Source organism: Pinus tabuliformis, chromosome 4_2 (assembly GCF_031772625.1).
Source record: "Pinus tabuliformis cultivar Carrire ecotype Pingquan chromosome 4_2, CPIR1, whole genome shotgun sequence".
NCBI classification, from domain to species: domain Eukaryota; kingdom Viridiplantae; phylum Streptophyta; class Pinopsida; order Pinales; family Pinaceae; genus Pinus; species Pinus tabuliformis.
This window is the reverse complement of record NC_142304.1, coordinates 493,860,887-493,878,230: the sequence shown is the minus strand read 5'-3', so window position 1 is coordinate 493,878,230 and position 17,344 is coordinate 493,860,887. Positions and strand designations below refer to the sequence as shown.

Below are 17,344 nucleotides of genomic sequence, written 5' to 3'. Positions count from 1 at the left end.
GTTACTTTGTCAGAGACTGTGTCCAACAAGAGGCAGTACAGTTGGGGTACACTCCTACGGGAAAACAGATGGCAGACATCCTCACCAAGGCTCTAGGAAGAACAAAGTTTGTTTATTACAAGGAGAAGATGGGATGGTAAAGAATCCATTTCAATAGCAGCAATGGATAAGTATCAAGAGTTGCAGTGCAGCAGTTAATAATGGCAATGCTATGGGCAGCATGATGCAACATATTCAGAGGGAGCCTCAGTACAGATGTAGTAGTGACAATTGCAGTGCCATGGGCAGCAGTACATGTTGCATCAGCACAGTAGATGAGGGGCAAAGGACCAATGACATGGATCAATGTGGTGCTTCTATTGGGAAACACTGCTAGAGCACATTCCTCATAAGAGGGAATGTTGAACTTCAGTAGCATCGGATGTGCTCTAGCTCCAAAATTTTGTGGAGGGGCTAAAATACATGAGATCTCCAAGACCCATAAATCGTTTGGAGAAATTCCACCCGGATGAGGAGTTATAAAAATATTGATATTTTTAATGGGTTCTTAAGTCTAAACTTAGGAAACTAAAAATATTAATAGGTATTAACAAAGATAAGGGCTAAGTCACCTGACACGGGGATTCGGGACACGTAGGATTCGAGATTCATGGTGTCGGATTCGAACACGCTGACCCCCCGGAACAGGACACGTTATATATTATTTTATTAAAATATATATATATATATATATATATATATATTAAAAATATATATATATATATATATAATTAGATATTATCATATTTCTTACACAAATTTTAATTAATGATACAAATTTATTGATTTCAAACATAGATCTTCATCTATAGCTATTAGCATGCATAGTACATACAAAATTCAAATAAATGTCAGTGGTACTGGTCACATAAATGAAAAATCTATTAAAAATTTAAATCATGATTCATAATTCGTAACTGAAAGACAACTTACAACTACAAGATAGTAAGATAAACACACTGACAATTGTAGTTTTCTCATTAAGTCATCAAATCAAAATGTGTTACATATGTAGTGTTGGTGCAATGCCAATGGCAAATAGAAATAGAAAATATAAAACAACTACAGGTATACAAGCCTCAAGGCATCAATCAGCATCAGAATCAGCATCATTGTCCCCATCATCATGGTCCCCATTGCTCTCCTCTGCATCCTCCTCCTCCCTTGTATCCATAGTCGCCTCTGCATCTGCTAGTATGGAGGTTGACCCCTCTAAGTCATCAAATCTAACAAGGTCTAGCAATGGATCATTGAGATCCATGTTGGCCAATGCCAACTCAACAGTGGTGTCCAGACCCATATCATCAGGAACAGTGTTACTTGGGAGCGGGAGCGAAAGCGGGGAGCGGGAGCGAAAGCGGGGAGCGGGAGCGAAAACGAGAGCGGGAGCGACATATTCAGAAGCTCTTGGTTTGGTGCTCTTGATTAAATACGAGTTCCATACCCTAATACATGACGAAATTCAATGGAAACATTGCAATCCCCCAATCCTAAAATCCTGAAAAACTGACAAGTCTGCTGGATTTTGAATGAAATCTAAAATTCTATTTTCTCCACATGAAATCCAATGAGGTCGGAACCACTCTCAAACATCCTGAGTCATTTCATGGTAATGTTAAAAATTTAAGTAAAATGATGAAAATGAAGATTAAGGAGAATGTCACTTTTACTTTAAGAATTTAACATTACCATGAATAGCATATCAATACTAGGGCCTAGACTTGATCATGAAGCTGCCAAAATGCTCTACTCCTTTCTGCAACAACACAAATCACTTTCCAACAGCACAAATCACTTGCCAAATGAAAATATTAATGAGCAAACACGCCCTTTTCTTTCCCTCACTGAGCTTAGCGAGTCCTGGAAACAGGACACGTGTCCCAAAATCGCAACACGCTTTTGAAAATCGTGACATGACCTCGGATTCAACATGTCGGAAACAGACACGACGTGTCATATGATTTGGACACGAATCCGGACCAAATCGTGTCGGATTCACTGGATTCGGGATTCGTAGGGGGTTTAGGACGAATCCGGTGACTTAGGATAAGGGTGATAAGCTTCTAAGAAACAATGATCAAGTCTGTTTTAATCTTAGTCGTTGATTAGAAACTTAATCTCGGTCGTTGATTCATCAACAGGAAAAGTATAAAAGAATACTTGAGGATCATTTGGATACACATCAACGGATACTAAGTATCCCAAGGAAAATCGATTCTCAAAGTGAAGAAGATCGATTTCAGAGGGAGAGTTGCAAGGTGGAGGAAGAGGAGGGCATCAACAGCAGTCAGTGACTGAGGAGGACGTGATGCAGAGGTATTGAGGACAGCGCAGAGGGAAGACGCAGTCCAGGAGACGCAGGCTGACGCAGAGGGACACAGAACCACGTAGAAGTGGGAGAAGGGTCTCTAGGGTGTTAGAAAGTTTCCAGGAAAGGGATGAACCTTGTCTCAGGTGTTTTCTCTCAGTAGTGTCTCAGTTTCTCTATAAAATCATTCTTTATAAAGCGATTATTGTTGAAGATTAATAAAACTCTCATCTGCTGCACTAGTTTTCCCACATTGGGTTTTTCCGGGGACAATTGTCCAAAAACAACTGAGTTGATGTGATTGGTTCTTGTCCCTGTTATTTTCTCTATGTAATTATGTGATTACTGCAGTAGAATTCATTTCAATGTTTGCTGAAGGGATTTAGTAAATAACTTATTGTGAGAAATAAGTAGGTGAAATAAATCAGTTACTGCCGTAGAATTTCGGATTAGAAATTTTCACACTAAGTGCTAATGTCACTCAGATCTTAATCTATTTTCCTAATTTCAAGTAATGATTGAGAGCTGTACTAGTATCCATTTTCAGCAATACTATTAATTTCCAGTAAGCATTTATACATCAAAATCCATATTATCACCTAGTACAGACATCAGTCCCGACTTCCATGCAATTTTGAACATCCTACCTATAGCTTCATTCACTTAGCTAGAAAACATACAGTTGGAAATCACAAACTTGACGGATGTTCTAATATCCCCACATTAGCTGGTCCTGCAAAGCCTCCATGCAGGCAGCTTTTATTTGCATTGATGCCAGTGGCCCTGGGTAGTGCTCTGAATCGAGGTAGGATTAGAGATGGCACTCTGAATACAGGTAGGATTAAAGATGGCACTCTTCATGTTTAAAATAAAATTGTCTCATGTTCATGGGGTTTCAAGTTGCCAGGTAAATGTGATCATATTTATGATTATTCATGAAACCAAGCTTCATTTTGAGTTTCATTAGGTGAAGCCCATCAGAAAAAGATCTACACCCTTTTAGTTGTTGCAAATTTGGTATTTTTCACATTATTTATTATATATGAAATGTTCTCCAAGTAAAGGCAATTCATTTTGCTAAGTGGGTTGTCTTTTAAGGCAAGTCAAATCAAATTTTCAGAATTAGTAAAACCTTAAAAAATATATAAGAAAATATGCTCCCTAGATAAATAATCACTTACGATTGATTGTTTGGCTCCAAATGTATAAGAAGAGAAAAGAGACGAGAAAAGAATTCATCCAGCCATTCTGATAAGTTGATACCCATCATAGGTGAGCTGCCATCTTCTTTATCGCCGATCTCAGCCAACTGGGGGAAGACATAAACAACACATAATAATCAACAACTCTCAAAAATAAGTCTTAAACACTGCTGACACAAACTTGAATAGCTAAAATGAAAACCACTGATGCAAAATTTTATACCTAAAATGATAGATTCTAATACTTACATTGGAGAATATAGATCCAAAGAGCTGCATAGTTGCAAGGGTTTTTGGAGGATCATTGACATCCATACCAGCTAAAGTATTACACATTGAAACCATCAAGGCATGGTTGTAATCATTAGAAGAAGGAATACATTCAGATTTGTCAGTTTCCATGGAAGAAGTTTCTGCAGAAGCTAGAAGTAAAGCACGACTGGCAAGCGCCATTCCTGTGATTGCAGACTTATATTGATGTGGAGATGTTATCTGCACTTGCAGTAAACAGACAATTCCCTTCAGGTATAAACTAGAATTAAAAGATAAAAAAGGCTTGTGCTTTTATTTTGTCATAACATCAAAAAATGCATTGCAAACCAAGGAACCCTAACATTCCATTCAACTAAATGACAGGCTTTTTTGAAGATCAAAACCATCATGACCCAGCAAAACCAGTTTAGAAAGATAATATTCTAAACATAATTTGAAATCAATGATAGCACTCACATTATCAAGTGCAACATGGAAGCTTGACACAATAAAGGGCAGAACAACAGTGGGCTCCACATAGGATAACACAGAAGATGCAACAGCAGCAGTTCCAGCAAGGGATTCATTCTTGCTGTACTGACCACGCTCAATTAACTTCAACACAGATCTCACAAAGGCTTCCCTTTCTGAGCTTCCAAGGAAGTTCTGAACCATGCATGTACCAAGCTCTCTACTTCTGCAGAGAATGTCAAAAAAAAAATCAGAAAATAAATTTATTTTTATCTGCCTGTAATTAAAAAATATTTCATTGTTGAATTTTGTTATAACCCATCATGTTGAACCAATCACACATACAATCAGTACCATCAATAACTGTGCAGAGTGAACCATAACATGGAAAATTAATACTGGTAAAAACTTATTGGCATGGCACAAGATTTACAGGATTCGTGTAAGCAACAACCTTAGTGGCAAAATGCCCTTACCGTAGCTCTTGGGCAAGGCGTTTCTGAAAGTAGTGCACTAGATATCGCAAAAAGCGTTCTAAAGAGTAACTCCACCGACCCCCATTAGATGGATGATAATATCTGGAAATCAGAAGACAAGTCATAAGAAATTGGAAATCATTTTTCTCACCTTACAAATACACCGAACCAAACGATATTAGTGTGATAGACAATTCGACAGTTTATCAAGATGCCTAACTGTTCCAAAAGGTCAACCATTTTTTCAAGGTAAGCTTGGGCTGAACCACCAGGTTTCAGCAGGTATACCTGTGAAAGTAAAATAACTATTATTACAACAAACACATAAGGTCCACAGGCAAATTCAAATCACAAAAATGAACAAAAGTAGATTCCCTGTTATATTGAATATATCTTGTAATATATATTGTCCAAAAGAGAAACTACAATGTCCATTAATTAATTATATGATTCAAAGCAACATTCAAAACATAAGGAAAGGAGAGTTGTACAATCGATTTAGCAATATCCTTTGCAGGTGTGACTAGCTTGCTTTGACAAAATGCATATATGGTACTCCTCGGAATATCATCTCTTGAAAAGGGGTATGGTCCACTGTTATTTGCCACCGGTACCTGTTTTGCAATAGGATTTGTCATCATTTGCCACAAGATATCAACTGGATTTCACAAAAGAGAACTCAAAATCACAACATTGCTGATCTACAAGTAAAAGGAAAATGCAACAACAAAATATTTAAAGATAAGTAACTTTTCTGCTAATTGATATATAAGTAACACTAGTATAGATTTTTTGAGAAGACAACTGGATGAATAGGTTCCACTAGGTTCCTGAGTTTCAATGTGTATGGTACAGTCCGATACTGTTCCCAGCTTTCACTGCAGTCCTGCTTTGCATGATCTAGATCTGTTTCCTTGCCAGTGCATTTGGATCTTTTGTTAATGGGAAAGGTTAGAAGGATTGTTTGTTTTTGTGGTTTGTGGGTCAGGTTATTAAAATTGAGGTTAGAACATCTTTTTTCTTCTTTGACATGCAACTATGCAGCTAATTTAACACCCCCTATGGGGGCTTGCTAGCATAAAACTATCCTGATTAACACCTCCAATGGGCCTAACTTTCAACGGATAGGGGCACCTTTTTAGATCAATGACACAGTCTTCTCATATTAAAGCCTTCATTAATAGTTTTAGATACCAAATTAGTTTCCCGTAGATCGTCATCTATCAAACATTTTTAAGCCCAACAGCTTAGACTGTCTCACATGGTCCAAATTCAAGAAAATGACTAAACTCATTTCACATGGTCCAAAGCTAGGAAGATAACTTGTGCTCATGCGAGGTATTATTTTGTCTGCACTTTGATTCTATTGAAAGTCATAATAGAATAGTAACATTAAGCAATAATAATATATATTCACATTGTACATCCTAAAACCATAGGCACGAGTTTACTCATGATCACATAATTTAAACTAAGGAAAAGTTCTTTGCATTGCATCCTGTGTCAAGTCTAACAAATCTACAAGCTAAAATACCTCGAACATATTCAAATATTGTGTGAAAAGCACTGGAAGAAAACCCTCCCACTCAATTGTCATACAGTTTTTTATACAACGTGCCATGACAGCGGCCCATTGAATATCCCAGTATTGACAATTTGGCATTCCAACCCATAAGTTCAAGCAATCTGTAATCCAGTCACTGCCACATAAAGGAAAATAACTTTAACAGATATACGATGATGTAAAAGACTGTGAAAGTAAATGCACAAATAAATAAATAAATAAAGTTTACTTACCAACTAAAGAAGCCAAGGTTTACTGCATTTGTTGGAAGAAACAATTGAACAAAACCAGCAGCTTCCAGTGACGAGTTATGCCATAGATTCTCCATATAAGGTCTGCACAAACAGAACTACAGATCATGTGAACCCAGAATCCATATACACTTTCTCAGACATAAGGCAGCCAGAACTAGTAGCAGCATGACTGTCACTTATCAAAGTAAAAGAGTTGACAAAGCTACCTAAGACGGAGTCATTAAAATTATCAAAAAGACATGGTCATAATATTACAACATACTGGCCAAAGAGGTGAGAAATAATTACTTATATCTAATACTTCTTTCTCAAGCCATTAGCTAACACCGTAGAAAATGGATCAGTTAACCTTCAATGATGGGGTTTACCGTTTGATTTAGTATCTCTAGGAATATTTTATCTGTGCAGTTAACAAAAGCAATCTATCATTGTCACTGTTACATGCCACGAATGATCCAGATTAAGGGATCGAAATGAAATACATATTAATAACCAAAACACAGAGATACAGTGAAACTTAACTTCTGTTAATAAATGGAATGTGCTGAAATTGTAAAAATGCAAAATGAAACAAGCGAACTCGAATGGTGGTAGATGTGATGGCTGCGTGCCTTTGCCAAAGTGAGTTACAATGAAACTGAAAGGCCCTTTTTAACATCAAAACCGATCAGGAAACCCTAAACGTACAAAAACCTAACCCTAGGAGATGAAACACCAAAAAGATTATGTTGAAAATGATAACGAGAAAGGGTTCCTTGATTTGTGCCTTAATCAAAGGGAACTCAACGAGTTCTTCCTTAGCATGCTCGAATTCCTATAAGTGAGGAATCAGTTCCTATAAGTTAGGAGCTAATTCCTATAAATTAGGACAGATTCCTAAGATTTGGGATAAGTCCCAACAAATTAGGACGAGTTCCCATAATTTAGGATGAGTTCCTAAAAGTTAGGTTGAGTTATGAAGTAGTTAACTAATGTGCAAAAGTGGAAGGCCGAGTTCATTGTCTTATAGTGCAAGTTAATTTGGGAAAAGGACAAGTAATTGATTCTCAAGTTCCAGAATTGAGATGAGACGAATTGCGTGAGTTAGTTAACTCAATTAGCTCATCAATCACAAAATCAATTCCTAAAATAGAATTTGCCAGATTTATCCATTTGAATTGCTTATAAGGAGGGGCAAAGGCAAAATTGTAATCATTTTTCTTAAGCACAGGTATTGTGTTTGAGCTTGTAACAATGACAAGAGCAAGAAGGAGCTTGTGTGCGAGATTTGATAGAAGAAGAATTGCCTCGGGAGTGCACTAGGAAATAGGGGCTAATTCCTAAGAAATAGGAGCAGTGCATGTGCTAGGAAATAGGGGCTTATTTCCTAGGATTTGTGCAAGGATTGAGGAGCTCATCCAAGCAAGGCAAGAAGACATAAGGACCAGGGGTCTTACAGGTGTTTCAAGCTTAGTTCAAGCAGGAAGGTCATTGCTTCTTTATTGAAAATATATTGTAAGAGATCTATTGCTCATTTTTCTTCATTAATATTCTCAAGCAAGCAAAGGGTTTTCCCAGTTGGGTTCCCTAGAAAAATTGTGTTGTTGAATTGTGTGATGGTGTGTTTATTTCTGTGCCTATTCCGCTACAAAATTTAGTGGAGAAATTTTGTGTCTATGTAATGTTCCCAAATTTTGTGCATGCAAAATCATTTTGGAGTTTTGCAATTTTGGAAATAATTAACAAGGGGACTTAAATTTGCCTAAGGAGACTTTATTAAAGAAGGAGAAACGTTGATATTTCCTAGGCAAGTTGGATGTCACTTTAACTTTATAAAGTGGAGTATCATAAAGTGACTTTATAAAAGTGAATTTAATAAAAAGAAAAAAAAACAATAATAAAGAGAGAAAAGGGAAGGTGAAGATGAAAAGACAAAAGGGAAGGCAAAGATGAAAAGACAATCCTAAACTCATTAAAGAAGAGAATTGAGGATACTCTAATTCATTTAGACATTGTGTGAGTTTGAAGAGAGAACTCTTGGAGAGAGTTGGAAGAAGACGCTGAGGGCTTTGGAGCCCTAGCTACCATAGCAGACTTCGGTGTTGCGACGATACCCCCTAGTCTGAGAGTGAAATCACTCAGATTTCACTGTAGAGCTTCAATGGAGAACAAGATTTGCAAGAAAAACTAAGGTATCCAAGTTCTGTCTATTGATTTTAAAAGTTATTTGGTATTTTCTATATTCCCTTTGCAGGTGGAGGAAATGCCTAAAACTTGAGCCCTAGGAAATGAATTCCATGACCAAATAGAGACTGAGTTCGTGGTTTATAGTGGTTGTTCATTTCATGGCAGCAGATAGAGGGCATCAGTAGCTCAATTCACATCTTCTGAAAGGCAACTCGAGCACCCAATCATAGCTATCACTTATTTTATTGCATGGACGAGTTCCCTGGTTGCTTGGGACTACATATTGATTGTGAAACTGAGGATAATGGTCGTGGAGCATACTCGGAAGCTTAAACATGCCTATCAATTAAATTATGGGCTACATGTTATTTAGAGGAGAGAGTGTATGCATTGTAGGAGGTAATACAAAGCTACAGGCAGGCCGTGTCATGTGTTTGGGGCATCAAATCATTTCTCAAGAGGTTGCATCTCCCTTCTTAGCATAGCCACGAATTTTGGAGCATTATAGAGACAATCAAAGGATTATTCCTTGTTGTTGTAACCTCATTTAGGAGATTGTGGACCATCTCAAGGCATAGTTGAAGAGGATTGTTGATGTCAAAGACCCTTGTGCAAGGGCTGTCAACATTTGCCAAAATTACGCTGAAACTGAGAGAAGTTTTGTAGAGAAGTTTTGGGGGCTTGGAGAGAAGTTTTTTTAATATTGTTGAAATTTCTAAGTCTATCCGTTAGAAATTTAATCTATATTCTTTTGGTTTATTTCTTCTACTTGTTTAATTCGAACAAGTTATTTAAAACACATAAATAACGAAATAAACACAATACAGTCTCAACATCGACAGATCATCAGCTAAAAGAAAACAAACACACAAGTGACACCGTTATTTTTGGACAAATGTCCCTGAAAAAACCCAATGCGGGAAAACAGGTGCAGCTATTTTGAGGGTTTATTATTATGCAGTATTTCCTTGAGTACAACTGGGTGCCAAATTGGCTCACCCTACAGAGAAAAATAACTAGCAACAATACCTCTCTACTCGGAACAGGTGATCAGAAAACTTGTCCCATGAAACCCTCTCCAGGAACTTTGAAGCTCGGCGTTGGCCCCAAACCCCTCTCCGTCAGCCCTCTGAGGCACTGCACAGCCTCTGGGACCCTTTGTGTCACTCCAGCTGCTCTCTGCGTTGATGACGCAATCCCTCTGGCCTTTGCGTTGTCTCTGCTAGGCTTTGCGTGGCCTACTCTGGCTGTTGCTTCTCGCTCTCTGCCTCTACGCTGGTCTCTTGACACTATCTTTGCCTCTTTATCCAGTACTCACCCCTGTTTTAAGAAATGGAGAGTGACTCGGCCTAGGAAACGGTCCGGTTGGCCGAGTCATGGGTGACTCGGCCAACCCAGCCGTTTCCGATATGACGCGGCCGAGTCAAAAAGGAACGGCCCAGGCGCGTAAACAGCAAACAAATAAACCTTTTTTAATGTATTTTTAACTGTTTTATGTTTGGTTTGGACCCCAAACAGCTATTTGAATATGCTAAATGATTTTTGGGGTCCATTTCCCCCTCCCAAACCCTATTTAACACACCCAAGTGCTCTCATTCACTCACAGCAGTCTTATGCATTTGAGTGAGAGTCTTCTTTGAGAGTTAGTGAGCAGTTCTTGAGCTTGTTTTGGAGCAGCAGTGAGGAGTCTTGGAGGAGCATTGTAGCTGGAGTGAGGAGCTTCTTGGGCAGCATTGAGGAGCTGATTCTTGGAGCAAGCTTGAGGAGGCAGTTTGTGCCTAGAGGTATTTTTTTCCACCTCTATAAATCTGTTTTTGCTTAGTAAATTTTAGGTGCATATCTAGAAAGCTTAGAGAGTGTTTTTTGTCATTTTCAGATTGTTTGCTTTCATTTCCTAGTCAAAAAATGGCACCTAGAGCAAGAGATCCTGCTTGGGCACATGTTGAAATGGTTGATAGTCAAATGCAATGCAAATTTTGGCATAGGAAAATTAAGGAAGGTTCTGGGGGCATTAATAGGCTGAAACAACACTTAGCAAGGATTAGAGGCCAAATTACCCCATGTACCTCACCAGAAATTGGGGATATTAGAAAGAATTTGTTGGCCAGCTTTGAGAAATTTAAAGAAGATAAGGCTAGGCAAAAAGACATACAGGCTGAAATTGGGAGGAAGAGGGAGATACAAAAAATGATGGCTACCAACCCCCACTATGATTTTGAGGGTTCTTCCTCTATCCCTCAAACTGAGGCATCCAACCCTTTCTGATATGTTCCTCCCTCTTTTGGTTCTGTTCAAGATAAGGGAAAGGGTAGAATGAATTTGAAAAAGGGTGATGTGACTATCAAAAGTTATTTCACTCCCTCCTCTCCATCAGATGCACATGGTCCTGAAGTTAGTAAAACTCAAATGCAGCCCACTTTAGATGACCATTGGAAGAAAGAATTGAGGGAGACTGCTTGTGATTACATAGCTAGATGGTGGTATGATGCTGATATCCCCTTTAATGCTGCTCGTTCACCATATTATGAGCCTATGTTTGATGCCATACATGCTGCTGGAAAAGGCTTCAAAGGCCCTACTATGCATGAGCTAAGGGGGTTTAGTTTACAGAAAGAAATTCAATCCATTAATGAGTATTTGCAAGAGTTCAGGGACTCATGGGCAAGAACAAGGTGTACCATCATGTCAGATGGATGGACTGATCAAAGAAACCGTACCATCATAAACTTTCTTGTCTTCTGCCCACAGGGAACCATGTTTTTAAAATCAGTTGATGCATCTAATAAGATAAAAGATGGCCACTTGTTGTTTCAGCTATTGGATCAGGTTGTTGAGGAGGTGGGGGTGGCTAATGTTGTTCAAATCATCACAGATAATGCCTCTAACTATGTTCTTGCTGGTAAACTATTAGAGGAAAAACACAAGACCATATTTTGGACCCCATGCGTTGCACATTGCATAGACCTCATGCTTGAGGATATTGGAAAATTAGATTGGGTCAAAAACACTATAGATCATGCCAAAAGCATAACAAAATGTATCTACAATCATACATTGGTTTTGAGCCTCATGAGGAAACACACTAGGGGCAAGGATATTATTAGGCCTGCCATCACTAGATTTGCTACACATTTTTTGACATTGCAATCTATGCTTTCCCAACATAGAAACTTGCAAAAGATGTTTTCCAGTGATGAATGGAATCAAAGCAATTGGTCTAACAAACCAGAAGGCAAAGAATTGAAAAGGAAAGTCCATTAAGAAACTTTTTGGAGAAAGGCAGCAGAGATTGTGAAGCTTGCTGAGCCACTAGTTAAGGTGTTGCGATTGGTGGATGGGGAAAGGTTGGCTATGGGCTTCATTTATGAGGCTATGGATCAAGAAAAGGAGCAAATAAAGATGGTATACAAGGATAGAGTGGCAAAGTATGGGCCCATTTGGGCAATCATTGATGAAAGATGGAACAATCAACTCCATCGCCCTATACATGCAGCTGGGTATTTTTTGAACCCACGGTATCATTATAAAGCTAAGGAGTCAGGGGCTTTGAGGGAGGAGGTCAGAGATGGACTGGTTGATTACATTGAACGAATGATCCCATTGGAGTCTGATCAGCTGGAGATACACCGACAGGCCAATATCTTCAGCAATGCAGCAGGTACCCAATATCTTCAGCAATGCAGCAGGTACCTTTGGGAAGAACCTAGCAAAGATTGCAAGAGAAGCAGATGAGCCAGGTAAACAAAAATTTCAATTTTCAAATTCTTAATAGTTTTACTTTTTTTTAAAGTTTGTTAAATCGTTTATAATTTGAAAGTTAGATATAATTTGTAATTTTGTTGAGCTAACTCATTACACTCCTATGTTTTTTGCAGCACAATGGTGGGAGGCCTTTGCTGGCCATTGTCCTGAATTGCAAAGGTTTGCAATTCGTATTTTGAGTCAAACTTGCAGTGCATCTGGGTGTGAGCGCAATTAGGCTGTCTTTGAGAGGATTCACACAAAGAAGAGAAACCGTTTGGATCAAAAACGGTTAAATGATCTAGTTTTTGTCCAATACAACCTCCGGCTCAGACGAAACCATTTGCTGAACAAAAGACCGGATTCAGATCCCATTGTGTTGGAAGACATTGATCCAACATCAGATTGGGTAGTGGAGAGTTGTCCAGCAGAGTTTGATCCTGATGAGGATCTTGATTTAGATTTAGATCTGGAGACATCAGTTGAACTTGAACATGTTGTTCAACTTCAGCCTATTCAGTTGAATGCAGATCCCAATCCACCAGCCACAGTCTCACAGCCAGCAGGGACTCCAGTTGTAGGTGCTTCCTCTGCTCAGCCACGACAGAAGCGCAGCCGCATATCTACTCTATCTCAGCTTGCATCTGCTGCAGTTGCACAGCCTGCTAGTGGTACCACTTCTACAGTTGCAGTTGGGGATGATGATGAGGAGGAGGAGCCATAGGGCCCCCTATCTGACTCTGATGATGATGATCCAGAGATTGATCGACGTGATCCTGGCTCCTCTAACAGTAGCTACTAGCCAGTGGCCCAGTAGTACTGTAGTACTAGTACTGAAGTCTGGTCACCGTCACAGTTTACTTTTGTTGTAGAGGCCATTTCTAGCCTCCTTGGTTATGTGTTTTTTGTTTTGAGTCTTCGATCATGTATGACATTTGACTATGTATTGCCATTGGGTACCATTTTGATATAATGGATTGGTTCATGAGCCTACTTTGATCATATGTTGTCTTCCATCTATATTATAATGCTGTGTGTTTGGAAACATGAATGAAAATCTTTAAAATTATGTTTAAAATCTTTAAAATTATGTTTTTTTATAAAAAAAAATATATATATATTTAATGTATTTTTTACAATTGAAATCGAGCCGGCCAAGTCATTATCGTTTCGGAGTCGGAGTCGGAGTCGATCCTCGGCCGAGTCGGAGCCGGAGTCGGAGTCTTAAAACATTGGTACTCACAGCCCCTCACTATTGATCACTGATTCAACTATGCTTAGCAACCTCGCTTTAGCAAATCAAATGACGGATCACTCTTGTGTCTTCCAACTGACCCTCAAGCCTCCTCTTATACTTCTCTCGTTGGTCCTTCAACGGCCGAGATTAAATCTCTTATCAAAGGCTAAAATTAGATTTGGCTTGATCCATGACTTTTGGAACATTCTAACCCAGTAACCTAGTTTTATATTAATACCCACTAATATTTTATTTTTCCTAAGTTTAGACATAGGAACTCCATTAAAAATATTAATTATTTTAATATCTCCTAAACCGGGTACAATCTATCCAAACCATTTCTAGGCCTTGGAGATCTCATGTGCTTTAGCCTCTCCACCAATTTTCATGGCTAGAGCACATCTGATGCTACCCCAAATCAACACTCCCTCTTAGTGAAGACTGTGCTCTAGTAATACTCCACACTGAGCATCACTCTGATTATACAGCACTGGTACATGTGTTGATGCTAGGCCTCCCCACCCAACATCCTTTGCACTGCTACCCATGGCTTTGCCACTGCCACTGTTGCATCCGTACGGCAATTCCCTCTACATTTGTGCTGTTGTTGGTCCATACTCCCAACACTGCATCAGCACTGCAACCCTCTCGCATCATTTTGCATCGTGCTATTGCAAACTGCTACTGCACTGCAACTCAGTCACTGAGAAGTAACTGATCCACCCAACTTCTGACATCCCTGTCAGGCTAGAAACACTCCCAATGTTGAAGCTCCCTCTGCCGCTAACAAGTGCTTCCTCAACTGACCTCTACGCTGCTGCAACAACTCCCTGCATCTCGCACCGTTGCAAACCTCTATGTGTCATCCTGCACCTTTGCAACACTCCCGTGCCTCTCGCACTGTTGCAGCCTGCTAGCCTCGCGTTGCCCAGGGACTCCTGCACTGTAGCACTCTTTGTCACTTCATCCGCATCTGTTTCTACCAACATCCGCCAGTCCTGCTACTCTCTCTTCGGGGCTCCCGTAGCAAGGTATAATCCAAGAGTTTGGGTGCCTCAAGGATCCTGCCCCTCATCGCCTGTAGTCTTCCTCACTACAGCTCGATGTCTCCCAACCTCTTCTCTAGAGGTACATGAGCACTCATGGCATAGTCGTCAACCATCTCTGCTCTTCTCTTCGACTCCTTCTAAGTTTCTACTTCCCCCCTGGAAATTCTCTCTTTGACTCCCTCTGAGTCGCTACTTCCCTCCTGAAAGTTCTCTGCTAGACTCCCTCTGAGTCTCGATTTCCCTTCTAGAAATCCTCCTACCAATCGTCAAGTTGCACCTCTCCGATCTTCTGTGCACCTGCAACACTGATCCAGATTTCTTAGCTAGAAATCTGCTTCGGTAGCAACTCACTCTACCTTGTTTTTGCCACGTTAGGTACTGTTCTGTCCACAGTACCCCACCAGCTTCGCTCCTGCAAGCTGCCCACAGCTTCCTATGCCATAACAACTGAAGGACTGAGCCTCTAGGCTCTGCGCAATCCCATCACTGGCAAAAATGCTCCCTCAGACAACTGCGTCAACCCTCCTGGTCTCTGCGTGAGCCTTTTTCTGCCCTCCTCAGCCTCTGCACTGTCCTCTCTCTGGTCCGCAGTGATGACGCAGTCCCTCTACTTCAACCCTTCTTCTATCGCTTTCTACAAGGAATAGCTTCTGTCACTTGGGACAGTTGTTTTCTGTTGTAAATGCTCTGCTTCAGCTGATGCCTTCAGCTCTCCTGTGATCAGTAACCACACTCTGATACCGTGTTGAAATTTCTAAGTCTATCTGTTAGAAATTTAATCTGTATTCTTCTAGTTTATTTCTTCTACTTGTTAAATTCGAACAAGTTATTTAAAACATATAAATAACGAAATAAACACAATACAGTCTCAACATCTACAGATCATCAGTTGAAAGAAAACAAACGCACAAGTGACACCGTTATTTTTTTACAAATGTCCCCGAAAAAACCCAATGCGGGAAAACCGGTGCAACTATTCTAAGGGTTTATTATTATGCAGTATTTCCTAGAGTACAACTGGGTGCCAAACTGGCTCACCCAACAAAGAAAAATAACTGGGAACAATACCTTTGTATTCGGAAACAGGTATTCAAAAAACATGTCCCGCGAATCCCTCTCCAGCGACTCTGAGCTCTGTGTTGGCCCTTCTGGCCTCTGCGTCAGCCCCAAACCCCTCTGTGTCAGCCCTCTAAGGCACTGCACAGCCTCTAGGACCCTCTGCGTCACTCCAGCTGCTCTCTGCGTGGATGACGCAGTCCCTCTGGTGGGCATGGCCTCTGCGTTGTCTCTACTGGGCTCTGCGTGGCCTGCTCTGGCTGCTGCTTCTCGCTCTCTGCCTCTACGCTAGTCTCTTGGCACTGTCTCTGCCTCTCTGTCCAGTACTCACTGCCCCTCGTTGCTGATCACTAATTCGACTTTGCTTAACAACCCCGCTCTAGCAAATCGAATGACTGATCACTCTAGTTCTTCCAACTAACCCTCAAGCCTCCTCTTATACTTTTCTCGTTGGTCCTTCAATGGTCGAGATTAAATCTCTAATCAATGGCTAAGATTAGATTTGGCTTGATCCATGACTTTTGGAACCTTCTAACCCAATTTTATATATATACCCATTAATATTTTACTTTTTCCTAAGTTTAGACTTAGGATCTCCATTAAAAATATTAATTATTTTAATATCTCCCAAACTGGGTACAATCTGTCCAAACCATTTATGGGTCTTGGAGATCTCATGTGGTTTAGTGACTCCACCAATTTTCATGGCTAGAGCACATCCGATGCTACCCCAAATCAACAAATATCAGCCCATCTTGCTTTAGACGTTGTTGGTGCAATTTACATATGACTAGGGTGAGTTTTAGAGTGAATAACACTGTTGGACATGGCCAATTAAAGGTTGATATGTATGGTTGTTTTCCCTGAAAGGAACTGATAAGTTGGAGGCATCTTTGTTGAAGCTACATTACCAAGTTCCTCTAGTCCATTGTTTTTCCAATTGTATTTGCACAGTAATGAAATAACGGGACTGTTATGGCTATTTTCATCGTGATGAAATCAATCTACCAATGTTTATAAATTTCTGAGCTGTCATAAAAAATATAGATGTGTTTTGGTAAATTTGTGGGTTCATATGAAGTAGAGAACACATCTCTAGCAAACAAAATTAATACATACACCTACATCATTTTGCATGTGACATGTTTGACAAAATTTCTAGCTGAAATATTTACTGAAAAAAACTCATAAATTTGTGGTCTATTGGGTAGTTTCCTTGTTTGGAATCTTACAATGGTATCAGAGCCCTAATCTTGGCTCAGCCTGTGGGAAACACTCCATTTTATGACACCATAGCATGACTCTGGCCAATATTGGGTGATATCAAGGAGAAAAATTCCGAGACCGGAATTAAAGGCTAAAGGTAACTAAGAGAAATGCTTCCCACTCAAAAATTCGAAAATTACAGTCAAGCTTCAAAAAAGTGGCAGAAATTATAGAGGCATGGGTCCGGTCAAAGGAAGCAAGAAAGGAAAAGGAAGGTTGCAGACTCGAAGATAAATCAGTGGCCACAAACCCGGAAGAATGTG

General features: G+C 39.8%; 1 protein-coding gene across 1 annotated transcript in view; it reads right to left on the bottom strand.

The window, feature by feature from the left end:
• The window catches only part of PA200 (proteasome activating protein 200), a 212,571-nt gene that overhangs the window by 124,223 nt on the left and 71,004 nt on the right, over window positions 1-17,344 (bottom strand). The window contains exons 5-12 of the mRNA XM_089428912.1: window positions 6,546-6,647; window positions 6,283-6,448; window positions 5,240-5,362; window positions 4,969-5,036; window positions 4,749-4,850; window positions 4,279-4,498; window positions 3,799-4,041; window positions 3,529-3,656 (exon numbers count right to left, since the gene is read on the bottom strand). Coding sequence (XP_089285038.1) covers window positions 3,529-3,656; window positions 3,799-4,041; window positions 4,279-4,498; window positions 4,749-4,850; window positions 4,969-5,036; window positions 5,240-5,362; window positions 6,283-6,448; window positions 6,546-6,647 — 1,152 coding nt within the window. The remainder of the gene's footprint in view (window positions 1-3,528; window positions 3,657-3,798; window positions 4,042-4,278; window positions 4,499-4,748; window positions 4,851-4,968; window positions 5,037-5,239; window positions 5,363-6,282; window positions 6,449-6,545; window positions 6,648-17,344) is intronic.